We start from the raw sequence: 27,668 nt of genomic DNA, 5'->3' as shown, positions 1-27,668 counted from the left end.
TTCATTTCAATGGAATGTTGGCCTGCAATACTAAACCTGGCCACTACAGCATGAACGGAGCTGTCTACATCCTGCACCAGCCCAGTGAACCACTGATCAGCAAACAGGCCAGGCAATGAACCCCTGCCAATCTACTATTGATAATTTATCCTAAGGATAAGAAAAAATGTACAATTCCTTAAAGGAAAATGATGTCTGCAGGATAATTGATTGTTAATTTCATGTGGTTTTTGGACAATTAAAAACAATGGGAAAAGAAAAGTCAATGGCTGTTCGGAGCTAATAGGATCAAAGCATTCATTGGGTTGGAGGACGTCTTTTTTTCAGGCATCGATAAATGTAAATAACCACTCAGAAACTATTGAAATTACAAAATATCTACTTTGTTGTGTTTTTTTTTTGTATTCACAATTAATTCATGAATCATTTTTTAAATGACATTTTTGAAAATACCCTCCGTATTGATTTTTTTTTTAACTAAGCCGGATACGTCGCTCTTTATCGTCACTTGTACATGAGCTTCCTTGTAATCCCTTCTTCTAATGGGAAATTCACCGTGAGGTCGAGTATCCAAAAAGTTCTCCTGCCCATACAGTAAGTTGTCCATGAAAATATCATCATGTACCTTTTTAGATGATACCTTCTCTTTATATGACTCACAGTCTTCCTATCTGCTACAAAAAGAGCTTGACGGCGTTTTCCATGCTGTGACCTATATTAGTCCTGCTTCCTTCTGGAGTTCCATATTATGGATTCAACTTTTTGACTGAACTCGCTCATCCGCTCAGCATCATCATTTATGCTTTTACAGCCTATTTTTGGAAACCTTGTTGAAGAACTGGCTTACTTCTTTTCAATCAGATCACATTTTTGTTCTGTATCAGTTTTTTTGGAGATGCTGAAGGTATTTGTCCGCGAGGCAGTAGGAGATTCCGAGACGGTGGCCACCTTCAGAGAGTTTTTGATGGAGCTAAATTCCCAAGCGTGTAAACCAATGATTTCTATGCCGCAGCAACGCCGGGCAATTCTGTACAGTTTTCTGAGGACTGTTTTCCTTAGGAGGATATAAACCCATGGGTCCAATATTTGATTCCAAGTGGCCATTCGAAGAGAAAAAAGTATCATGTCGTGAGGATCCTGGGATCCGTATTGGTTTAATCCAATGTTGGCCATTGTAACCTGAAAAGAATGATAATGAATGTATTAGTTTTATATATTCAGTTCAACAATAGAATGAAAAAATAATAATAGTAGTAAACATTTGCAAGATACAGAACTTTCTCTTTTTCGACAAGGCTGACCTGGTGTCTGAGTCACCTGTAAAATACTCTAAAAGTACCATAGGGAAGACAGGGCAACCATTTGAGACCGTTTAGCCCAAAGACGCCCCACAGTTGAATCCAGCTTTAAGGGTTATCCCTAAAATTGGCTTTTACCACCTGTGATATAAATCTGATTTTTGGGAGCCTCACTGCTGAGAGCCCCTGCGATTTTGAGAACCGTTGTCCTGTATGTCCTTCTCCTCACTGCGAGTTCACTGAACGTCTCGTAGTGAGGTACAGAGTCAATGGAGTATTGGTGGAGCATGCACAGCTAGTCATCCTTGTTGGGACTGCTGGAGATAGCCGAGTGCTTGTACTTTGCTATCAGCCTCACTGAAGTAAATAGAGCTGCACCACACAGACTCAGCCATTGCTACATTCAATCTCCTTCTCACTGCAAAGGTGCAGTGAGGAGAATAGGTAGACATGGGACTAATATTTTCAAGATGATGGGGGTCTCAGCAATAAGACCCCCACCAATTAAACTTTTATCACTTACCACATGAATAGGTGGTAAAAGTCAATTGGGGGGCAACTGCTTTAAGTGCAAGGCATGCAAGAAGTAAAAAATAGTGCTGCTCCTATGCCATGCATTGACCAAACCCAACGGTGTTCTCCTAAGATTTTATCTTATTCCCTATGGTCAGGATAGGAAACGTGTGTCTGATCAGTGGGATCCCTAATGATCCTAAGAATGGGGTTTTCATGTCTCCATGTATGAATGGAGCCAGAGTTGAGAGTCTGTGCTGCCATCCCATTTATCCCTATGGGACTGTTGGAGATTGGGGAGTTCTGTACTAGCCTTCTCTTTGGCAATCCCATAGAAATGAATTCATCAGTAATGCACATACTCCATTCATAAGAGGGAAAACGGGATCCTCATTTTCATCAGTAGTGGTCCCAGCCGTCGTACCTCCACCTATCAGTCATTAAAATCTTGGGACAGTCCCATAGAGATGTATACACTGGTAGAGCACATACCTTATTCATATGGGGGGAAACGGGGCTCCTGTTTTCATAATTAATGGGGGTCCCAACAGTTGTGCTCCCACTGATCAGACACTACAATTTTAGGTCAACCCCTTTATGTGTATAATAGCTATTGTGGTGGTTATAGACTCTTGATCTTTACTGCCCAAGGGCTTGGACCCCAGTCAGCCCACCCCTACCCATAAGGTTACAGAAAGGAGGACTGAGTGCCCAAAGAAAACACACAAACATGGGGTAAGATAACATAGTTCCTAGTAAGTTGACATCAGTCAACAGAACAGCCGTGCTTCAATGCATACAGGGAAGTAGAAGCCTGACTTGAAGCTCCAGAGCCCCAACACAGAATCTGTAATGGAGTCCCCGCTTACCATGTGCCATTTATAATGCAAGTGGCTTTTGAGCCCCATAGAAAATCAAGGCCGTTGTGCTACTATGGCCTCTGCACCCTGTATGTAAAAAATGGAGGTATTTCCTACATGGTGTGCGGGGGTTAGCTCAAGATCCCCTTTGCTGGGGTCGAAGGACACATATCATTCTCCAAAACACAACATCCCAGGCAGTTAGAAGTTTAAAACTGACATGTGGCCAGCTTTGTTAACCCCTTCATGACGCAGCCCTTTTTTTTCCCCCTTTTCGTTTTTTCCTCCCCCCTTATAAAAATCGTAACTCCTTTATTTATCCATCGACGCCGCTGTATGAGGGCTTGTTTTTTGCGGGACGAGTTGTATTTTTCAATGGTGCTATTTAATGTACCATATAATGTGCTGAAAAACTTTTTAAAAATTCTAAAATGAAAAAAAAAAACGACCTTCTGCCATCTTTCAGTGCATCTTGTTTCTACGGTGCACAAAGTGCAACAAAAACGACATGATAACTTTATTCTATGGGTCGGTACAATTACTACAATACCAAACTTGTATAGTTTTTTTCTTTATTATACTACTTTTTTTTTTCAAAGACATTTACTTTTCCTTCTATTATTTTCTGCCGCCATCTTCTGCACGCAATAACTTTTTATTTTTCCGTTGACTTAGTTCAGCAATAGCTCCTTTTTTTGCGGGATGTCCTGTAGTTTCCGTTAGTACTAATTCGGAATACATACGACTTTTTGATCGCTTTTTATTGCATTTTTCTGGGAGACAGGGTGACTGAAACAGTGCATTTCTGGCGTTCTTTATTTTTTTTTTCGGACGATGTTCCCCGTACGGGGTAAATAATGCCCTACTGTCATAGATCGGACTTTTACGGACGCGGCGATACCAAATATGTATTTTTATTTTATTATTTAGACTTTTTAATTATAGATCTGGCAAAAGGGGGGGGGGGTTAAACTTTTATTACTTTTTTTTTTTTTACAATTAAAAAAACTTTATTGATCTTTTTTTCACTTTACTTTTAAGTCTCCATGGGGGACTACAACCAGCGATATTTTGATCGCTCCTGCAGTATGACATAATGCTGTAGCATTATGTCATACTGCATTCTGACAGGCAACTTATCAAGCCACCCCACGGGGATGGCTTGATAGACAGTCTCTCAAGGCAACCTTGGGACCTTTCAGAAGGCCCCCGACAGCCATGAGACCTGCACAGCTCCCCCGATCTCACCGTGGGGGGCCGTACGGGACCCCCGAACGCTTTAAATGCCGCTGTCAGAACTGACAGCGGCATTTAAAGGGTTAATAGCCGCGATCGGCCGAACAGCCCTGCGACCTCTCTGCATACATACCCCGACGCTCCAGGATGTAAATGAAGGGGTTAGTAAGGTAGCAAGCAGAAACAAAACAAATACCTTCCCTCTAACTAATATACAAAATATCCCTCACTATCAACTGGAGGGCTTCTCCCTGCCAGCCTCAAACAATTACACTTAGAAACCTGACTCACAGGTCGTGTGTTTTAGACTCACACAGAACAGCTTCTGTGTCCCCAGTTAGAACAGCAACTGCTTGTCTAGCTGCTCCTTCAAGGGGTTCTTCAGTTGTAAACTATTGATGGCCTATCCTAAAGATTAGATAGTAAATTTGCCGTGGGTTCACCATCTGGCAACCCCGCTGATCAACTGTTTGTTGGGCTGATGCACTTGTGAACTGTGTGATTTCTATAGCAAGCGGACAACTCCGTTTCTGGTGCAGTGGCCAGGCTTGGTATTACAAGTTCCCATTAATGTGAATAGGTGCAATGCCAAGGCTGGCAGCTGCGGAGAGAACTGAGCTGTCTGTTTCCTGCTGTATCAGCTCAGTGCATAAACCCAGCAAACAGCTGATCAGTGGGATTGCCGAGCAGTGAACCCCTGCCAAATTACCACTGATGGTCTATCCTCAGGACAGGCAATCAATAGTTTGTAACTGGATAACCAATTTAAATGTCCACCTACTGGCTTAACCGATTAGTCAGCCAGCAGGTGGCACCTTCCCATTGATCTACATAGAGCAGAAACCTATGACTCCCCTCAATGACCGCAGCTCTATTTGTATCACAGTGGTCAATGCAATGTTTTTTAATAAACCCCTTGAATTAAAGCTAAAAGTCTTCCCCTCCTCCACATATCGATGGCATGGGTTCAAATCCATTATGGCAGTGCGAAATTATGAAATTTGCATCACGGTCCAAAGACTTTTGGACCCGACTGTATGTGATGCCCCGTCCAACACATTTTAGGTTATAATACATATTTGTCCCTCAACATAAAGCTGTCGGATGTAGTCACATCAATTAAAAGCTGCTCGATGAGATAATCCATCGTCCAGGACACAAAACATTACAGATGCTGCCAGATAAAGATGCTGCCGCCTGCAGAGGGGCAGTGCCAACAATTAAAAGACCGATTCCTGCCAAGCGCAGCCACTGAGTGATGGCGGCACACTTCTCCTCTGCCTGGTTTCCAACTACAAAAGATACTAAATATGACTAATGACATAATTAAGGCCCTAATAGCCATTTCATGTAATGAAAGTGATAATCACACGATCGAGCAACTAATTAATACAAGTTTGATGACGGCAAATGGGATATACAGTACGTGAGAATGGCGGGTCGGATGGTATTATATGGCAAAGTCCAACATGATGCCAATTATGGGCTTTAATTACCACAGCCATCTAAAACAAATCCATTAGAGATCTGGAAATCGCTGCAATGTTATTAGTTGCCACCAGCGTTAAGCCGGTTTTCTTACTAAAGACATTTATCCTCTATCCACAGAGTGAGGAACAAATGTCTGAACACCTAGCGATCCTGAGACCGTCTCAACCATGTGAATGGCACGGTGGTGCACATGCTGGACCGTCACTCCATTCACTTCAGTGGATGGAAGGAGACTGCTAAGTGCATCCATCTCTGTCTGTCCCATAGAAGGAAACTGAGGGGCGGCTGAGCATGAGCACCAGCACTCCATTCACATAGGCATTTGGGTGCACCAGTCCTGAGATCCTGGGGTTCTAGGGGTCAGACCCCAACCAATCAGGATAGAGTATAAATGTATTTGTCACAACACACCGCTCCCCTTGCTCATCTGCTACGGGGACCAAGGTTGGGCGCTGTCATGTTGCACACCGTGTCCTCTCTACCATTGACTCTCTGCCCGTAGGGCGCATGTGTACTCCCATCTCTTCCTTTAAAGGACCAGTGCGCACGTCCCTAACATGTCTTCCACTAATCCTCACTCATGTCCAGCTATATTAGACAGCCTCCCCATATGGAGGATGTCTAAGCAATCGGCCATTGTTTCAAAGCCCTTGTATGCTCATTCCATTCTCCTTGACCTTGGCTCTGTTTTGTGGACTTATTGTGGACTCTGTTACTGATACTGTACCACCAGCCCTGACCACTGCAAGTTCTCCGGTTGGGTACTCGCTCACACCATCAGGTTCCACGCTTGGGCCCAATGCGGTGTCAGCAGCCAAACAACCAAGATTATGTTTGTAAGTAATGGCTTGTAGACCCCGCAGCAGAGACCAAATCCCACTTGGGTGAAAAACTGAGTTCTCCAAGTGCTGCTTGCTTAGATAACCCTACGTCAAACCGGTGTGTGGTAAGGCGGATCCACGTCCATCCCGCTGAAAGTATTTAATGGAAAAAACCCCTTTAAGGCAAATTTTTAATAAATTAGGTCAAATATTATGTGTATTAAGTCACCTGTTTTAGGCTTTAAGATTGCAGTACCTTTTGCTTACTGTAGGGGAGCAATATTATATATGAGTAACTGTACCATTTCCACTATTACAGTAGAGGTGTCCAAGTAGAATTGTCATTGCATTATGGTTTCCTCTATGTGGGCAGCACATTACAATATCAGGTGTGCTATACTATTATCCCAAGTGGCACCGAAAAATATGGCTGCTGCTATGACAGCATATAGTCTGCTCCGTTATAAATCAGCTGTAATGATGAGGTCCGTGCTTCCCCCACCTCCTCCGGTCACACCTATAGTTCACTGATGCCACCTTTGTATACAGGCAGATACAGAACGACCATCAATCACTGGTGTGGGGGGGGGGGGGGCACAAAGAGGGGAGTGATGTCATCATGACTACAGTTGACTCTTCACCGAAGGGCACCATAGATGACCATAGGACCTTACTACCTATCCACAGGTCATGTGTCTGATCAGTTAGGGGCTTCTACATTGTGGATGAATCCCTGGGCTCTGTATATGACAAATGTGTAAGACGAATTCACTTTTTTGAACAAGTCTTTGCCATATTCTTGGCTCCGAGCCCTGACATTCGCATATTTGGCATCAGAACAATCTAATGTACTTTGGCTGAAAACGAAATGTAGATTTATATGACAGGAACCGGTCTGAAGACATTGAGCGGCTGTGAACACGTGGGGTGTTAACCCCTTAGTGCCAACCAATAAGCCTATTCATTGTCTTCAGTAATGGGCTTTAAACATGAACATTCATCTTTTTAAGACTGTGGCTTAGCTGAGTGAGGACCAATGTAAGGTACCAATGGGTTCCCATGTAAGCTCCAGCCTGACAAAAGCCTCCATGTCTGATATGTAACTTGGTCTTTGAGACCCCGCCTTCGGCAAAGTCTGGGCTTAGTAGAACGCACTACATAAGTATTGCAGTGTATTATCCTAGTGATGAAACAATCACATCTTCAAGTCTTCTTGAGGGACTAAACTAGAATGTCCAAAACAAGTTTGATACAGTTTAAAGAAAAAAAATATCAAGTTTATAAAATACACATTTTTCCCCACAAAAACCCCCTTGGATAAAAGACCAAAAATTTTTGAAAGCAGCACATAATAGGTATTGCTGTGTTCATAACGACCCAGACAATGAGGCGAATTTGGTATTTATCTCGCAGGGTGAACGCTGTAAAAATAATTTTATAAAGTATCGCCAGAATCGCTATTTTTCGTTTGTTCACCTCCCAAAAAAGCGCAATAAGAAGCAATCCAAAAGTCACCTGTACCTCAAACTGGGACCAATAAAAACTACAACCCTTAACACGAAAAACCAAGACCTCACAGAGCTCACTTGGCTTTTTCCGTCAGCCCCACTGAAATGAATGGAAACGTTGACTGCAGATGCTCAGCCAGCGCTCCATTCAGATTGTTGGCCGTTCCGGGCTCTGTGCCAGCGAATGGAAACGACTGAATGATCACTTTTTACATAAAACTTGCAAATGACTGAATAATGATTTTTATGTCTGCATAAAATCCACGACAAATTATCGTTCATCATCCAATCGTTGTCCATGTTTACTCTGAGGGATTATTGTTCACATTCTCACGATGCAACGATTTTTTTTGAGCGATAACGGTTCTTAGCCTTAGAATAGTCTGATACTTCCTGTTCTGTAGAGAAAAATTCTCAGCCGTCATCTCATTATCATCACAGGCAGGATTACACTGAGAGGTGAAAACTATATATAAGAAAAAAAAATTATATATATATATTATATATATATATATATATATATATATATATATATATATACAACTATAATATAATCCACCATTTGCTATAGGTGATGTCACAGCTCACCTCCTCCCCTCCCTGCACAGAGCATGTCCACAACACTATCCAATAGAAGTCAATGGATCCCATCCTGTCCCTAAATCCTTGTAACTGTAGCTCAGGCAGGATGTACAGACAATAGACTCAACAGGATAAAAAGTCTACAATCAGGAAGTAAAAACAGATTATTAAATGGAAAATGTTTCACTTTCTGGTTTTAATTAATAAAAAAATATAAGGTGATACATTCCCTATAAAAATTCTTTCTTTTTACTTAATTTTTTTACTCTTACTGTACCAAATAGGTATATTATCACTTTTACAAACTTTTTTCCCCAGGGGGCAGGTAGGGGTGGGGTTGTGTTTTTGGTAAGCTTTTGAGACACATTTACCAACTATGTATATTTCAGAGAATATAGTACAAAATTGGGAGAAAAGTATCATTTTGTTCTTATTTTTGTTTATTTTTATATATAGTTTTTATATCTGCTTCCATGCTCTCACTTTTATATTGGACAGGCATCTCATCTGTTATTATGCCATTAGTATCCGCAGTCTGTGTGAGCGACGCTACGGTAAACTCATCACTTATTAATGAAAGCGGACACCCAGATGCGGTAATACTCACCGCAGCGCATCTGGGCGGATACTGAATGCCATTTGTGGGAAGGGGTTAAATAATGAGTTTGACCCTTTATTTATTCAACAGTTGGGTCTGGAAATACTTACCGGATTATATGAGGCTGCGGGCAAAGAAAAACATCAGCGTAAAAGCACAATATTGCGTATTGCTTCAGGCGTGCTACATATTACATATATCCGGTAATCCAATATCTTCACTGCTTGTCTCGTTTCACAGACTTTCAGCACAGAAATTCCGCCGACAATTTTAAGCCCAAGATCAACCAGCAAAGTGGACGAGATTGGTAAAAATATCGTCCACACGTTGCGGCCAGTCCGTCGCGGCTGAGCCGCGCTGAAATCGACATACCCCGTGGAATTCAAAGGCGCGGCATGTCAATTGTATCACCATCTCCACTGCGGCCATTGCTCCTCTCTATGGAGAAGAGATAGCCGCAGCGGAATACAGGCAGCGAAGCTGCATTTCTGCAGCGGAAATCTCGCGGTATTTCCGTGCGGTCATTCCGCAAGATTTCTGCGGGATTTCGGTCCTGTGTGACTTTGGCCTTATCGATTCCTTCAAATTTACAGCACAATGTAACCGCCAACGTATTACAGCTACGGGAAATAAGGCTCTATTCACATCAGGGAGTCCGTTATGGGAGCAGGAAAGCGGAATCCCGCGAATGAACAGATGCATCTCATAATGGAACCAAACAGTGCCGAACAGACCCCCATGACTATAACGGGGTCCGTTCAGTTCCTGCACCTCTCCGGTATTTTTAGCGGATGTAAAGGTCCTGCACGCACGACTTTTCCGTCCAGCATCTCATGGCGGATCTGCGCTGCTGGCTCGGCACCGAGCCACTGATGTAGATGTGAATAGAGCCGTAAGATGAAGGCCTGATGACGTAATGTGCTGATGTGTAGATGTCTCTCCTCTCCTGCTGGAAGCCACAAGCAATGCTGCATGTAAGTATTGCTCATTCTAATGCATTTTGCATTTGTTGTACAGCGAACGGCCCCGACCTCTCATGATTGGCGCTTCCCTGTATGGTAATTGTCCCCGTGACCCCGGAGTGCAGCATAAAATCACGTGACAAGTTTTCCGTGGATCAGTTTCAGTGTGAATCCGCATTAGATGGGAAAATCCAGCGATCTGAGCGACTTCCAACGAGGCCGGTCATCGGTGCTGGACTAGCCAGGGCCTCACCGCCAACCACGTGGGGTTTTCTTGTGTAATGGTGTAGAGAGTATATGGTGGATGGCGTGATCGAGGATAAACATCCAGGGAAAAGGAATCCTGTGGATGGAAACAGATCGTCGCCAAAAGGGGTCAGAGGAGGATGTCAGGAATCAGTTGTACCAACAGGCTGCACAGTCAAGAGCAGCCGAGTAGAACGCTATGTATAAACTATGTATATTGCACTGATAGGCAATCTTCCCATATTTTGCTCTTGTAGATAGCAGATTATCCACACCAGAATAGCTCAGTGAATAAATACCGTACCAGAACTAAATTCTGTACATAGATACAGCCCCAGAGCCAAGCTAACATAAATACAGAACCAGAACAAGCTCATAACAGAAATACAGCACAAACTTATAGCATAAATATAGCATGAGCAAACTTCATTACACATATACCAGGACAAAACCTGGTACATAAATACAGCCCCGCAACCAAGCTCCTAACATGAATACAGCACCAGAACCAAGCTCATAACATAAGTATAGCATGAACCAACTTCAGTACATATATACAATACCAGAGCCAATCTTCTAACATAAATACAGCACCAGAACCAAGCTTCTAACATAAATGCAGTAGCAGAAGTACGTGAAGAAGCATGTTGCATGGACGCTGATGGGCTGACAATGTTCTATGTTTGTCTTGTGCCCTGTCTTGTTTGTGGAGTGCATTTGGTTTATGTGAATTGGATGGATGCAGACATGAATGGGTTAATGTCTGAGTCGTGTCTGGGAAATGTATCGTTTTGTCTGGTGTGTTATAACAATATGGTCATGTGATGCGTAGTAGAGTCGTTCCCAGTCTGCTGAGGCGGTTGCTGTTGTTCGGGCCAGAGAGAGAAAGAGAGTCGGTGTAGGAGTCAGTCGGCCTGAGTGAGAGAACCGGAGGAGTAGAAAAAATGGAGGAGTCCGAGAGGTGATCCATTGTTCCCACCTGGGCCTAGCCTTTCTGAGGAACTCCCCTTAGCCTCCATTCCTAGAAGAAGTGAATGTACCTGGACTGGAGGAAACGTGTGGAAACCGCATGAGTCCGGAGAGGAAGAAAGGAACCGCTAGCAAGGGAGAGAAGTGTGAGTGATTGACAGGAGAGAAACACAAAGTTACTGGGAGAGTTAATGCCTACAGATAACTGGGACTGTAGAGATATGAACACCCCGTGAATCCTCCCTGCATCACCACTGTAAGAATTGTTGGACTGTTACCATTTATACATGTTTGAGTAAACGAGCAGAACCAAACGTTCCCGGTTCCTGTTCAGAAAAGTGTACTTTGTGCGTGGACTACTTTATTTCCCGGAATCGACTTTGGAGGGATCCACCTTGGAGGACGGAACACTGGCGTCACGAGTGACAAGTTGGACTACAGGTAACCATGGTTTCTGTTCCCGTGATCTTACCCAGCAGTAACAAGGTCGGGTCCTGAGGAACCCTTAGGGTGAACATCCACTTGTGATTGTCCCATTGACAATCGCGTGAAAAAAACACAGCAATATCGCAGCGTTAAAAAAAACACAAGTGGGTAGGAGCCCTTATGGAGAAGACAGTAGAGCCCTGTGACAAGGTGATCTCTCTACCCCGCTGAGGGCCCGCTCCTCGGATGCTGCACATGTAGCTATGGCCGCCATGATGTGGGTGTTGTGTCTATACTGACCCCAAAATGTAACCATGTGAAATCGGCCTTAAGCGGTATATGACATTGAAGGGAGCAGCGACTGTCAGCACTACAACAGTTCCTTGAGAGATTCCATCCCAGCAGTCCGTCTTGTAAGATGCAGAATGGCGGATGTTTCTATGTTTATGTTTTCGTTCCCCATGAAAGGTCGTGGAATTCATTTGTTCCATTACTGATTTTTCCTATTTACATGCAGGATTGCATCTTGACCTTCAGCCGTCCGGCCTGCGACTCTCCGAAGAGACATCTAATAACAGGGAGAATATCAGATCCTCGCAGCGTCCGAGCTGCATGCATCCCCCCAGAGTAGGAGACATTTATCTGGGTTGTGATTGGCTGTTTGATGAAACCATAAAAAGTCTACTATGAGGGCTCCTTCAGACGGGCGTATGGGGAATAGCGCACGCTTCAGCACAATGAACCAGGCATGCTTGCACGTGCGTTTGCACATTTTACTTTACTTTTTTGCTGACATAGAGCATGTTCACAAGCGCGCCCGAGACCCCACCGCGTTGATTTAAAAGGCTATTTAGCCTAACGAGGTCTCAATGTGTTCTTTTCCCCGCAGTATTTTGTGCATACTATTGTGTACCCATTTGCGGACCCCCCATAGCAGTCTATGGCGCCCTTTGGTGCGCAAATTACCTTGCAAAAGAAGGGACTATGAATGAACCCATTGACTTCTATGGGCTTTATTCACTGTGTATTATATTGAAAAAAGTGCACATAATACGCAGCGCATTTACACTTAAGGCCGGCTTTCAATTGCGGAATCCGCGACCGTCACCCACGTGGATGAAATCGCAGCATGTTCTATTTTTGTGCAGAATCTGCATGGAAAGCCTTTATTGAAGTCAATGGAAGCCGTCCAACCCGCAGTCCATTGCGGATAGTCTGCAGGTACCTGTGTTATCGCCTAGTGACAACGTGGGAAAATCAAATATTAAAAAAAAAATCTGTACTCCGCATGACCAACGATGAGCATCAGCGGCCATCCTCAGTACAGAACTAACAGGAACGCATGGTCGCCAGTTGGGGTCAGACCCAGATTCCACTACGGGAGTCAACATGCGGAATCCAGCTCTGCCATGAGCTGCCGGCCTAAGTGAATGAGCCAGAACAATATTTGGGTTCTTTCATAAAAAAAAAAAAATCAATACTTCCTTATTCCTCACCCGTCAGTCTTCTTACTGCATCTTCTCCTCACCGATCTTCAGGTCATGAGCGAGAGCTGGTTTTAAAACATCCTGACGTTTTGTGTCTACAGCTCCCATGGAAGACTAGATGTTTCCATGGTCGCACTCAAGGGTATGGACGGTAGAAGCAGACCTGTGGCTGCTACAGATGTAGCCATCATTAACATGGTGCATCGTAATAACTTGGTCTACAGCATTGTAGTACATTGTAGTTGAGAAATCACAATGCAGTGAATGTCAAGGTAGAGTTTGCTACATCTGTATGTGGACCCTGGAGAGAGGCGCTCAGCCCAGGTTGGCTTATCCCTTATTTTAATGGGTGGCGAAAGCCAATGTTAGCAAACAAAGGTGAAAAATGAACCCAAACAATGTGGAAAGGAGATGGGAGTGTAAGGTCATTCCATCTCTGTGCGTAGTGGTGGTAACCAACACCAGAAGGAAGTTTTTTGTCTCCTTCCCTCTTTTAATGCTGCTGGAACTGACTACAAAAAACCCTATAGTCTGACCCTGCAGTCATGTTGTCTTTCTTGGAATCAACCACTAGTGGCCACTGTTTTACACTTTAGGTATTATGCTGCAATTTTACTTCTTGCCACTGGGGGCAGCTGTTTTTTGTTATAGATTTTTTTAGGCATCTCGTTTATGTGCAAGTTATGGGGGAAAAAAACAGCACCCCACAGTGGCAAGGAGTAAAATTGGCAGACCTGCCACTTCCGGTTCCATTCCGTCGAGGGGTCACATGATATCGCGACCTCCATTGTCAGTGGTGTCATAGGAGAGCGACAGGTTGTTGTGTCATTAAAATAATTAGACAAGGCCCTCTTACTATCACTGCATCGGCGCATGAAACAGCGACCACTAGTGGCTAATTCCTGGAAAAGACAACAGAACTCTGACACAGGGTTTAGCTAAAGGCTCATGGGCCCGGGTGCAAAGGTTTATCTTGGGGCCCCCTAACGTCTCTTAACCCCTTAACGCAGAGGCGTAACTTGAAGCTCCTGGGCCCCAAAGCAAAACCTGTAACCGGGTCCCCAACTATAATTCTTTATTCCTAGTACTGGGCTCCCTATATGAAGAGGAGAGGCCTTATAGGCCCCCTAAGGCTCCTGGGCCCGGGTGCAACCGCATCCCTGCATCCCCTATAGTTAGGCCAGTGCTCTGACACATGCTTTCTTCCAACTTGAAAAGGTGATGTACACAGCACTAATGTAGAAAATATTCCTTTTAACCCTTTCCAATCCAATTTGTATTCTGGTTTTCCTAGGGGGCTTACTCTTTTTCTGCCATTATACAACAGCGCTATATGCTGGCTAAAGTCAGTACTGCATGAGATGACACATTGGATAGGCTCCGACAGCGGAGAGGCTGGCAATATACAGTAAGAGAACCCCGACGGACGTCTTCCAACATCGGAGCTGTACAGCCTTAAATCATAATGTCTTCAGACGTCAGACAGTGAATTGGAAAGGGTTAATGCAGCCAGTTGACTAACAGGAAGTATCAGGGGATACGGGTTTTCCTTGCATTAAGTACAACCATGTAGGACGTAAACTCATGTCTTGTGGCATCAAGAGGTTAATGACTCTAGGCACAGCGGGGCCTATAAATGACTCAGGGGACATAGTGAGGCCTTATTAATGACTTTAAGGGCCACAGCATGACTGTCATCCAAGCATCCATGTAAACCTCCAGCCAACCCTACTTACAAGCAACGTTTCTTGTGGAGAGCTCTTCTCCAGCAGGAAGACAACAGTCTGTCTAGTGCTACTTACAGATGGTTCCCGCTGACAGCTGCTTGGCTAGAGTGGCATCTGCTCTGACGGTATCTGGCCAGTAAATCTGTGCCATGTAATACTACATTTCCCCTGTAGTGGGCGCTGTAGGGTAATGTGTGCCTTGCAAAGACCATCTTAGCTTTCTTTTAAAAAGGGGATTGTCTTGTTCCATTTAATTGAGTCGGGCTTTTACGTTTAGGAGAGAAACAAGCCAACATGAAGACCTTTTTGCATCCTTGATGGTATTTGACCATTCATTTTCTCACAGTAACTTAGCTGTGTTCAGCTTGTAAACACTCTCCTGGAAAAGCGGGCGTGCCGTGTGGGCAAGCGCTGCTCCGTGTGTGACCTGAACAAGATGATTTCCTGTGAAATTGCTCTGGGAATTACTATAAACACTAAATTCTGTAAGCACTTTCTAAAGTGCGAAAACAAGTGTAAGATACATGTAAACTGCAATACCCCAGCACCCCGTGGTTCCCAGGTACTGCAGATGTGGCATGGAAACCGAAAACTCATGGGCCCCAATACAAAACCTGTAACACCCCCCAACTAGCACAGTATTGCTTTCCTCATAAGGGGTTACAGCTGCACTGGCCCTGGCGTCTGGGACCCCTTACACTTCAAGGACAGTGCAACTGTAACCTCTGTGTCTCCTATAGATATGTCCAGCAGTAGCAAAAGGCAAGTTAGACGCAAGAAAAGGCCAAGCAGCAGGGAGTCCTTGTAAACCGTGAGCTCAGGTCTGAAAGGGGCTTTACGACCCTAAAAAAAAGTATCCCAGGGTAGGAAATAAAATTGCCTTTATTCCCCCTTTCTTTGAGCATCTGGTCCCGTTCAACCCAATTCCCTGCACACCCATCACCGTTGAAACAAGAAGCAATGATGTCACGTTCATCGCTCACATGACCACTACAACCAATCGCTGGCCTCAGCAGTCAAATACGCACCAATGGCACGTGACCACTGAGGCCAGCAATTGGCTGTATCAATCACGTGAGCAATAAAAGTGACATCATTGCTTCCTGTTTCAGCAGCAATCAGAGTGGAGGGGACCGGATCGGCACACTGGACCGGAGGCACAGAGGAATGTTGAGTAATGGGGATTTTTTTTTTCTCTAATGTTATTTTTGCCCTGGGGGAGGTTTTTCTTTTAAAGTTGGAAAACCCATTTAAAGGGGTTTATCCTCAAGATAGGTCAACAGTAGTTGACTGGTGGGGGTCTGCCACTCAGGATTCATGCCAGGTGAACGCTGTGGCCACTTCTCAGGACCTTCATGTCATGTTCATTGGTCCCGTGGTTGTAGAACACGTCAACCCGGTTCAAGTGAATGGAATGGAGCTGAAATACCAGGCATAGCCGTTATACAATGTACACTGCTGTGCCTAGTATGCACTGCAATGATGGCAGTGCTCACCCAAGTGCCAAGTGCCACTTCAATTAGCTGATCGGTGGGGATCCGCAGTGGTGGAGTCCTTCCAATCAGCGATTGATGGCCTATCCTGTGGATAGGTCATCAATATTTTACTCCCAGAAAACCCCTTTAAGTATTATACTATGGGCATTTCCATTCCACATCTGCTCCACCAATCTCCGTCATCAACTACTGCCCATACCCACTTATGGGCAGTCTCATCCATAGCGACATGTCTCCAACATACGTAGTTTTTAATCTTTCGAACTGATGTAATTAATAGGTACAGAGTGTTTGCTAATACGTTTTGGATGCTTATGTCATTTTAAGTACACATCTGACTTTATCGTTATATTACAGCATTGTATTACAGGCATTTTCCCAATTAAAAGGGATTTAAAAGCCCCATACGGCAATAATTGGCTAATAGATTGGGAATCCTCCTTTGTAACCTTCATAAATTAAGCAGCTACCGTACAAAGAGCATCTCTAGCTATAGAGGACCTGACATGTCCATGCATTACACAGACAACCCATTGATTTTGATGGGCACCATGTAATACTTCATTTCTCCTGTGGTGGCACTGCAACAGAATTGAACACTTGCTGCCAGGTTCCTCTGTTGATTGCTTGGGGTCTCAGCAGAGGGACATCCTGTAATAAACTTATTTTAGGATTTGTCCAAATGGGACACCCCTTTTCTATAATATTTAAAGTGTCTCCAAAGGTTCGAATTAAGCCAGTCTGAATACTAATAGATAATTGCTTGCTGGAACAGAAAAAACTTTAACAATATGTTTTGGTGAGTAATTGGCTTTAAGATACAATCCAAAGTGTTTCAGTATGTGTTTCAAAACTTACCAAGAATGGCGTCCAGCAAATACACGAGACGCACATAATAGCCAGGAGTTGGATAATCATCTCTAGATGATGAGATCTGCCTTGTCTGTGCTGCTGGCTTTTAAATTTGGATCTGAGTAATGTTATTCCAGTCATGGCATTGCATAACAATGAGATGGCCAAAGAAAGGAGCCCCAAAGAGGAAAATAACAGCAAATGGAACTGATCCATCCAGTCTTCAATCTCTTCAGTCTTCAGAAAGCACCACGTCCTGGTGGCCTGGATGTGGTAGGACTTTAAAGTCGCAATTGGCAACAAAGCCACCAAGATGGCAAAGAGCCAGACGAAAGCCAAGATCATCTTGGCATGTCTTGAAGTCATTTTGGTTGAGTGAAAGATGGGCTTGGTCACTCCGATACACCTTTCAACCGCCATCACGCTCCCAAGTAACAGCGGGCAGAGGCCAAAGAACACCATGCACATCCCAAAAATGCTGCATAGGATGTTGGCATGATTAAATGTTGACCAGTCTCTATTGGAGGCGTAGATAAAGACAGCTATAGCCCCAGCAATGAGATGGCCAAACAAGTCAGTAAAGACCAAGCCACTGGCAAACAATAGGAAGGAGGCCTTGGACTTCTTCCTGAACCTCTGGTAGGCCTTCAAAAGTATGACTATGGCAAGACTGTTGGATGTGATCCCCACCGTCATGAATACTATGGAGAAAAAGACCGATATTTTGAGGTCCCTGAGGTCTGTTGTGTTTGACGGGGACACGTGGCCGCTATACACCGCCTCCGCCGTGCTGTTGTTCATTGTTGGACGAGTAGATTAGATCATCTCCATGACATAATGCAACCTGAAATGAAAGAAAGAAACGCATGATAAAGCAGATAATGTTACATGCATTGGGTGGCAGCAAGACCTATTGGATTAACTTCAAGGAACACAATAGAACACTAGATAAGCAAAGCCACGCCTATTAAAGGGATTTTCCATTTTAGATAATGTCTACTTGTTAGAAGGAACTCTAGGCAATAATCTGATCACTTGAAGTCCCACTACTGGGACCCACAACGGTCATCAGTAATCGGTGGGAAAAGCCTGGCAGTAAGTGTTCAGATTTCCTGCAGCACCTCAACAGGTGAAATAAAGTATTACACAATGTCCATTCACATCAATGAGTGGTCTGTATAATATAGGATGGGACACTCCTCCAGAGAGAGACGCTTCACTCTGGCCAAGAGATGAGGATCCTGAAAAGAGGGCCCCCCTCTATTACCTCCGAATGTGCGTGTCCTTTTTGGATTTCCATATATCGCCCTCTTTTCTCATCCACAAAAAAACCTAAATTAGGCTTAAATGACTTTTTCTTCATCTCGCAACCCCTTGAGGATGCGGCCATATTGTTTTTTTGATTTTTGGTTTTTCCTCTCTCCTTTCAAAATATCATAACTCTTTTATTTTTCTGTCGCTGTATGAGGACTTGCTTTTGCGGGACGAGTTGTATCTTTCAATGGTACTACTTAATGTACCACATAAGTGAAGTGTAATGGGAAAAAATACAATGTCACCATCTTCGGAGGGGTATTGTTTTTACGGAATATGCACTGCGGCAAAAGTGACAACTTAACTTTATTCCTTGGGTCGGTATAATCACGACGAAACAAAATTAGTTGGGTTTTTTTGCTGTACTATTTAAAAAATATATATATATATCTTTCCTGTCACCATCTTCTCAACACCATACATTTTTTATTTTTCCATCAATTGTGCTGTTGTGGGCTTGTTTTTTTGCGGGATGATCTGTGGTTTGTGTTGGTACCATTTTGGAGTACTTACCACTTTTTGATAGCTTTTTATTGCATTCTTTTCTTGGAGACCAAATAAGTGAAATTCTAAAATTGTGTTTATTTTTTCTGACGACGTTCACTGTTCGGGATAAATAATGTGGAATTTTGAGTTTTATGGAAGCGGCGCGATACCAAATATGTTTTTTTTCGTTTGTATTTTCTATTTTAAATATGTGAATAAGCTTTTTTGGAACTTTTAATGTCCTTTAATTTTTACAATAATAATGAAATTTGAGGTATTTTTTACTTTCTGTTTTTGAACTGGAATGTCTGATTGCTCAAACAGTATAATGCAATACCGCAGTATTGCATTATACTGTATTCTGACAGGCACACCTTAATAGGCATTCATTCATAACAGCACTGGTGGACTTCAGAAGGGCCATGTCAGCTAAACGGCATCTCACAATTTTGGCATTTAAAGGATTAACCCTTTGCAATCCAATTTTGGATTCAGGGTTTCCTAGGGGGCTTTTTCTTTCTGCCATTATACAATGGTGCCGTCTGCTGGCTACAGCCAGTACTGCGGTATGGGACATGCTGGAGAGGCTCCCGACAACAGAGCGGCCAGTAATATACAGTAAGAATACCCTGCTGGACATCTTCCAACATCAGAGCTGTACAGCCTTCAATCAGAATGTCTTCAGACGTCAGACAGTGGATTGGAAAAGGTTAAGAACCGTGGTCAGCGTGAGCGCTGTTCACAGCTGCTACAGGCAGCCGTCAAAGACAACTGACACTCACTGTATATGGAGCGGGATCAGCTCCCGGTCCCGTTCCATACAAACACCACACCTGGAGGATGAACAGGTACGTTCTTTTGGGTGAAGAGGTTAAGAAAAATGGTAAGCATGCTCAGAATCGGCACATCATGAGGTTTTCTTTGCGATCCGTCGTTCAGTGATGAAGGACTGGACACTTTTTAGCGATTTTATGCCTGCGGTGGTTTTATGGCCCTACTGATTTTCTTGGGCTGACAAAATTATTTTTGCTGTTTTTTTCATGACACGTAGGCTGTTTTTTAATACCTTTTTCACTTACATTTTTTTCCGGTCTTTTGTTTCATTAGGGGTAATGTGGACAAAAAAGTTTAAAAATAATTTTTTTATGTTACAGATCTCAATTTTTAAAATGAGCGCATTTAAACTAGATTGGGGGGGCGGGGGCGGCGTGGTGGAGCGGGGGGTAGCAGTGGGGAACAGGGGGAAGCTCTCTTTCTCCCCCCCCCCCACCCCACTCCCCTCTGCAACCCCCCGCTCACCCCCGGCGCCCCCCAAATCTTTTCGTCCGAGTAGTCAGTTACTCGGAAAAAGTGGTGCTCGAGTGCAAAAACACCTGAACCGAGTACGCTCGCTCATCTCTAGTTGTGATATATAACTTGTATAGTCCCGCTTTACAGAGCAGATATGGCGCCAGTTTATGTTGGCGCCGGCGGCGGGTCGATTATTATATGTTTTATTTTATTCATTATTTTTTTTACTTATTTTTGTTTCTATTTTCTTTGTCCCCGATGACATCATATGAGACGGTCCCAATCTCAAGTTTTTATTCGTGGTTTTCCGCTGTAAGGGCTCATTCACATGCGCACATGCGGGCTTCGGTCATGTAAATATGCTTCGTATTTATCTGCCGGTGTGCTTTTCCTGCTCCAGCGGGTTTTTGTAAGCAGAAAAAAAGTTACCAGAAGGACCCATGGATTTTGCACAAATACGCAGCGAATGTTTTCCACGTATTCACTGCATATTTGCGGCGGCCCATTCACTTCAGTACGCACCAAAATAGGACATGGCGGGTATTTTTCCACGCGATCGAACATCACGTGAAAAAATGCACACAAGTGAACGAACCCATTCAGATTAATGGATTCTATTCCCTGCGTGTTACAAGGGCAAAAACTGCACACATAATACGCCGCGCAAATACCCCCGTGAGAACGAGCCCTAACTGCGGCAATCATAGGATCTTCAGCTACAGGGAAAAACATCCTCCTTTAGTGACATTGGTCACTGGCAGAGATGGGCTGGGGTTTGCTAAGACCCTGCAGTTCTGACATGTCGGGGGTCCCCAGCGATCACATGATTGGCAGTGCCGTTTCCTGTATCGTCTGCATAGCGTTCATTGAGCATTATGTAGCCTGTAAAAGGGAAGGCAGAAACGGTTAAAACCCCTCCTGCCTCCCCCTTCTGACCCTCAGCTGTGTCTGACAGCCGCGGACCCGACCTGCTCCTCGTAGATTGCACGAGCTTTAATCCTGCGCCGTATTCTAACAATGGCGCCTGAATAAGGCTCAGGATAAGCTTTTTTTTATACTTTTATGCGGTTTTTTATATCCTTTTTTTTGCTGCAGTTGAAAAATGTAGCAAAAAAAAGCTAAGTGTGAATACAGCCTTACAAGAATCGCCTCATAAGGTCAATGCATCCCTTCTCACTACTAGATAACTACGGCCAAACCCCCCCCCCCCAACTTGGAATTTTTTATGTAATTACCTCTGTGCTGCCAAGGGCCCCCCTTAATCCTCCCACAGCAATTGGGAAACATCCTAAATGGCTTTCATAATAAGTTTTTCTAGTCACCGACCCGTGCAAACCGCTTCATGCAACTAGAAACGGAGCAGAGCCGACTTTGTTTACAGGCACAACATCTTGCGATATGTGTGGATTTCCAGAAGGGCACAGGTGAATCTACGGAGGTGTCTCAAGAGTTAAATGACACAAAACTCATGAAATGAACGGCGATGAGTCAGAAGGTTTTGGCCGCGGTTGGAATGACTCTGGATTTTACCAACGCGCTGTCAATTCTCTCCGTACATCAGATATTGATGTCCGCGCTCATATTACTCATTAGATAAGTTGTATCAATTCCAGGAACTTACATAATCTCTTAAGTATGGATGCAGCAAACTTTACACTGATGCTTAACACAAGGAAAGCCATTAAGAAGGTCAAGTTAACGTTTATGGAATCTGCGCCAACAAAAACTCTTAAAGCGGCACTAATATTTCAAACAACTTCTGCTCATCTACTATCTTGTGTCCCTGTCATCATTTCTGTTATATACTTGCATTAAATATGTTATTGCCTTATCACTGTAAATCACATTTGAAGTGGCTGCCACTAGGGGTCTCCCTTGCAGCTTCTCTGCAATCCACTCTCTGTTAGGTAGAGAGCTTCTTTATTAACAAGGACATAGGTGTGGGGGGAGGGGGGCTATCTTCATAGACTGCAGGCTGACAGATCTGCAGATGCTGTGATAACAATGTCTCTGCCTCACCTGTTACAGTGTGTGGGTGTGTGTCTGCGTGTGCAGGTATACACATTACACAAACACATTATAGCAGGTGTACTAACCATTTGTCCAGGATGTCTCTGAATGCCTGATCTGATTGTCCTGGGAAAGCAAATACTGCATCCCTGCTGATTGGATTGAAGTGTAATGCAGCATGGGAAGTAAAGGCAAGGAGGTCAGGACAGTGAACTACTGGCAGAATGCTAGACTTACTACACTCCCCTCCCTGATAGTGGATAGCAAACACAAAAACAACAGAAAAATGGGGAAAATCTCCTGAAAATCAGAACTTATAGACCGGCAACAGGATGAAACGAACAGCAAATAAGGGTAAGGAGAACCTGGTGTGTTTTAGAAAACTTGTTGAAAACTCATGTACACTTTAAAGCTGCAGAAAAAGTATGTAAAGTTTGCCTTTAAGAAGGAGTGTATTGGAAAACATTGTGTAGCACAGTCCAGTAATAGAACAGGTTTGAGAATCATAATGACATAATGACAACTTCTCCTTCCTGCATATATATATATATATATATATATATATATATATATATATATATATATAAAACGAGTGGGGTGAGTGCAGAGCCCCGAACACTGAGACTGCTGTCTTATTTACTGGAAATCCCATCTAGTTTGACAGGTTTGGAGCCACTTCAAAGCAACCCTCCGATCCTGGACCAACAAAGATGGCCGCACAGCTTCTCTGAATACCTGCTCCACTACATGCTGCTCTGACTGGTCAGCACGGCTCATGTGGCCGGCATTGGCCAATCAAAGCAGATGTAGTGTCTTATACTAATGATGAATCTTAATACACAGTGTACATCAGGTAGTCAGACAAGCGCTGCGGCCATCTTTGTTTGTCCAGGACCAGAGGGTAGAGAATCGTATAACTAGGAATTCCTCAATGTACAAATAAAATGTAGATCCAATTGCAAGCGAGAACGAGCAGAAAAATTGATGAGGTTAGAAGAGTTTTTTAAAAGTCTGTTTTTTTTAACCCTGAAGAAACGCATCTTTGTGTTGTTTTTGGTATTGCAACTCTGTACCAATCAAATGAAAGGTGTAATACCAGAGAGAGCCTGTGGATAGGTATGGCGCTGTTTCTTTGAAAAACAAATCCACAAAGAGGCACTTTATTGCTGGTGCGGCGCCAGAACTAAGACATAAATGACACGCTTTTTGGGCGCAAATCAATTTAGACAAATTTATTATTGATTTGCGCCTAAAAGAACAGATGTTCCACTTCCTGCTTCAGTTTTTCAAAGCGGATAGAAAAGGAGCGAGGGGGTGGAGGGATCGACAGATTAAAAAATTATGACTTTCCAAAAAGTTTCAAAATTCGTTGCGCTTTCATGCCAGGAGCTGGGATGTACACAGCGACTCCACATCTCTAGACAGATACAAAGATGCAACAAATGTATCAACATCCTGCAAAATTTGATACATTTGTTGTACCTTATACTGAAGAAGGGAAGAAAAGCTGCCAGAAGAGTGGCATCAAAAATGTCCCTAATGATAATTCCCCCCCAAACTCTTTTCTAATCTCTTAGAATCCTGTAAAGGCTTCCTGTCCTCGTGTATACACCATAAAGTAAGTTGTGGTCCCCATAGAACTCATCCCAAGGAGTTTAGAGATGTGTTTTGTAAACTCCCCCATATCCACATTTCATTCTGCATCCATGACATTAGTGCGCGGACGTTGCATGGGACCCGTCTCTGCAGGCTGGGCATGCACTGATCTCTATGGGAGTATGCACGCAGCATGCAGAGATGCCTCCTCCGCACTGTCCATGCATGACTTCCATTAGTAACAGCGCAGGAACTGGGAGCCGGATACGTTTGCAAAGCACATCCCCGGCTCCATGGTATCTGCCCTATGAACACCACAACTTACTGCAGTTTATGGTCCTCATAGGGGGTGACAGGTTCCCTTCAATTCCTAGTTATAGCCCCGCATGAGCCATCAGCGGGACATGCATTGAGTTCAGGCAGCCTGTATTCTATAACTATATGCTAATTGTTACAGGTTGTAATAGCATTGCTACATCCGCAGGACAACTGTGGGAAGACGAAGTTCAGAGTTATTGTAAGTCCAATATTACTTATAAAGAGAAAAGAACACTTCTGGAAATAAGACTGTGTTGTGGGATTGCTAGTTATGCAATTGTCTAGTACAATTATTGAAGTAGCTTCATGTTAATGTTAGTTGGTATAGATGTAGTAAAGTTTTCTTGACTAGGATAACTTTCTGTGAAACATTTTCTCAAGCCATTGATATCTTAACGCAACACAATCACTGCAAATAAACTGTTATGTCAGGTCAAGTTAAAGTTTACTACATCTGTAAATCAGGCCTGAAGAAACTTCCAGTACAGTTAGAACCTTTTGGTTCCAAGTAAGTTACAAGGAGATACTCCCTGGAAGCGATACTTCTGATGGTGCATTGTATCCGGATGACTTTAGGTTACAAGTATCATCGTTGGGACAATTTCACATAGTAGTTCTTATAAGGGCGCCGTCCCAAATCCTTCGTCAGCTCAGCAGGGAAGAACATGAAGAAGGTGACAGTAAGATTTACTTTGAAGAAGTTCTACAAACTTTTCCTAGAAGGGCTCCTTTATCAGTACCCTGTTGGTTGCAGCAAAATTACCATTTTGGGACTTCTCCTTTAACAGGTAGAGATCCAGCAGATAATAAACCTGCTGGAGCGTAGGAGTCTCTGTATACCCTGCAGGCAGCATCAGATGCACTTTGCTGCACCCTGTATCCTCTCGATGCAATGCTTGCTGTTGCAGACTTCTGCAGATGTTTGAGGAGATCAACAATTGCTTGTAGTGCAACTTCCTAATATAATACCTCTCAAGGACACATACACCTACCGTGTTTCCCTGAAAATAAGACAGTGTCTTATATTAATTTTTGTTCAAAAAGGTTTAACTTTTTTACATGTATAGCTGCCTGGACACTATTTACATTGACTTTTTTAATTAACTGTTAGCAGGGCTTAATTTTGGAGTAGGGCTTATATTTCAAGCATCCTCAAAAAGCCTGAAAAATCATTTTGCATCCTCAATAATTCTGGAAAATCATGCTATGTCTTATTTTCAGGGTATGTCTTATTTTCAGGGAAACAGGGTAGCAGTGCCATATGCACGGACCTATAAGGTGGCAGATAAAGACACCTATAAAGAATGTAGTTTTGTCTTATAGAGCCGTATGCAGTCATTGTACAGCCATATGGTGCATGCCTTAGAAACAAACATTAAATTGACCTTTGGCACATTATACAATTACAATGTATTACAATGCTGTAATTCGAGCCATGTTATCTGCTGCTACATCTTTATATCTAAGTCGTATCAAAGCACATATGTAGCAATCATTAACATGCTGTCCCATTGTGATAACTCAATTTGCAGCATTGCAGGACATTGTAGTTATCTTAGTGTATTCAATGTCAAGTTAATATTTGCTACATCTGTACAGTATCGCGCCAAGGACTTTTATTATGGTCTTTGAAAACCTGGCACTTGTACGAAGCAGTTATAGGGGCGACGTACTCTGAGCTGAGGGGCTGTGTAACATGGAAGAAAGTTTTCCAAGTGTTTTCGAAATAGTGCAGAAGGCGTATAAAACTGGAGCCTCAGGTAGACGACATGCAGTAACGCATTCTACTTGGAAATGGGATCTTACATCTACGGGTCTCCGTATTGTCCATGCAATGATCCATTCACTTTGGGAACAGGAACCTATAGGGGCTACATGGATGACATTCACTTCAATCCTAAACACTGTGCAACATGGAACAAAGTTTGCTAAGTGTTTCCTAAATAGTGCAGGATGCCCATATAAAGTCTCAGGTAGATGAGATAATACATCCTACTTGTGGGATCTGACAACTATTATAGGATTTAGTCATTTCTGGTCTCTTCAAGTGTCCTTTAATTTAAAGGGGAACACCAGTTTGAATAAAATATAGGACCACCTATAAAACCCATATCAGAAGTAACAGAGATTTCAGAGGTTCCCATTCCCGGGACTCTGTGGAGTACAACACCAGCGACTGGGTATACAGAAGTAGCAAAGTTTAACTTGACATTTAATGCGTTATGATAACGTAACTCCAATGTGCTACAATGTTATAAATTGGGTTATCACAATGTGCCGGTCATGTTAACGATTGCTACATCCGTATATTGCTGGGTATAGGGATACCTAAAAGGGTCTTGCACTTAAGTGTCTCAGGCAAGGGAGTTGCGCCACTTTGGGGGCACTTATTTTTTAACAGATTTCCCCTTCAATTTTAATCATTACTATGAAGACTAAAGCTGTCGGGACATTATAGAGTGCATATAGAAAGGTTCAGCGTACCTGTCAGGTAGTTACCAGTCACAGCGCCCTCCATCCTGGTTCAGGCTCATCCTGCATGGCAGCACTATGGAGATAGAAGTCCTCAGATGGAGTGCGCTCCCCTATGCCTGGACATAGATCCCGGTATTACTGGGGCTCTTCTCATATCCCCATGTGTGCAGCCCTGTGGTCTGGGCACTGGCATCCAGCGGGCACAAACAAGCGGGTGGGAAGAGCAGGACTATCCAGCAGCCGCCAGCTTATAGCTCTGAACATAAAAATCAATGTGTTCTGCAGAAGCTTTCCCAACCCCTCCCACATGATTAACCATTGTGAGACACACATAGGATTACCATACGCGGCTGCCTGTATATAGCATGCATCACCCGCAGCCAATGGGCAGACATTGCCATATAAAGGGGATTTCTATAGAAGGTGAACATCCTGCAATCGCCCTAGGGTGAGTTATTACAGACTCGCCCCATACAGAGTGCTATATGGACAGATGTAGCAGAGCTGAGGATGTTATTCACATCTACAGATCAGTTGTGCCTTTGTGTTAAAAGGGTTAAAAGCTTTACAGATCATAAATACATATATACGTGCCGATGTAGCAGAGCCGAAGGGATCGTTATAATGTCTCGCTAAACATAAGGCTGGGGTTAGGGTGCATTCAAACGGGAAAAAGCGTATCGCACTCAACATTATTGAACGCGACTCACATTGCGCAGCACGCGGACACCCGACCGTATGCGGCCCGTCTGCATGTTTTATTCTCATTCGAGACTCGCGCGAAAATAGAACTTGCTGCGATTTTTTTTCATCTCGCTCATGTAAATACATGCGTTGCAAATAATGGGTTGTATTTGCATGCAAGTTTTATGCGTCTCGCAACGCACACGATTTTCTCGCCCTGTGAATAAACACTTAGGCCGCCTGCAGACAGGCGGAAATTCCGCGGTGGAATTTCAGCCCTTGGAAGCCGCCATAGGATTGCGTTAGCAAACGCAATCCTATGCAGACGGCTGCGTTTTGTCCGCGGGAAATCTCGTGCGGCAAACAAACCGCAGCATGTTCTATTTCTGTGCGCGGCTCGCAGAAAGTCCCACAGCGAGAATT

The 27,668-nt window shown here is 43.6% G+C and overlaps 1 protein-coding gene across 1 annotated transcript; it reads right to left on the bottom strand.

Moving 5' to 3' along the window:
- Positions 1–309: 309 nt before the first annotated feature.
- On the bottom strand, positions 310–26,826 carry PTGFR (prostaglandin F receptor). Its single transcript, XM_066597832.1, has 3 exons — positions 26,571–26,826; positions 17,079–17,916; positions 310–1,179 (listed from the first exon to the last, which is right to left on the bottom strand). The coding sequence occupies exons 2-3, from the start codon at positions 17,871–17,873 to the stop codon at positions 844–846; spliced, it is 1,131 nt and encodes a 376-aa protein (XP_066453929.1). The 5' UTR covers positions 17,874–17,916; positions 26,571–26,826; the 3' UTR covers positions 310–843.
- Positions 26,827–27,668: the final 842 nt, after the last annotated feature.

This window comes from Eleutherodactylus coqui, chromosome 3 (assembly GCF_035609145.1).
Source record: "Eleutherodactylus coqui strain aEleCoq1 chromosome 3, aEleCoq1.hap1, whole genome shotgun sequence".
In the NCBI taxonomy this organism is placed as follows: Eukaryota; Metazoa; Chordata; class Amphibia; order Anura; family Eleutherodactylidae; genus Eleutherodactylus; species Eleutherodactylus coqui.
This window is presented reverse-complemented; position numbering and strand designations above follow the sequence as displayed.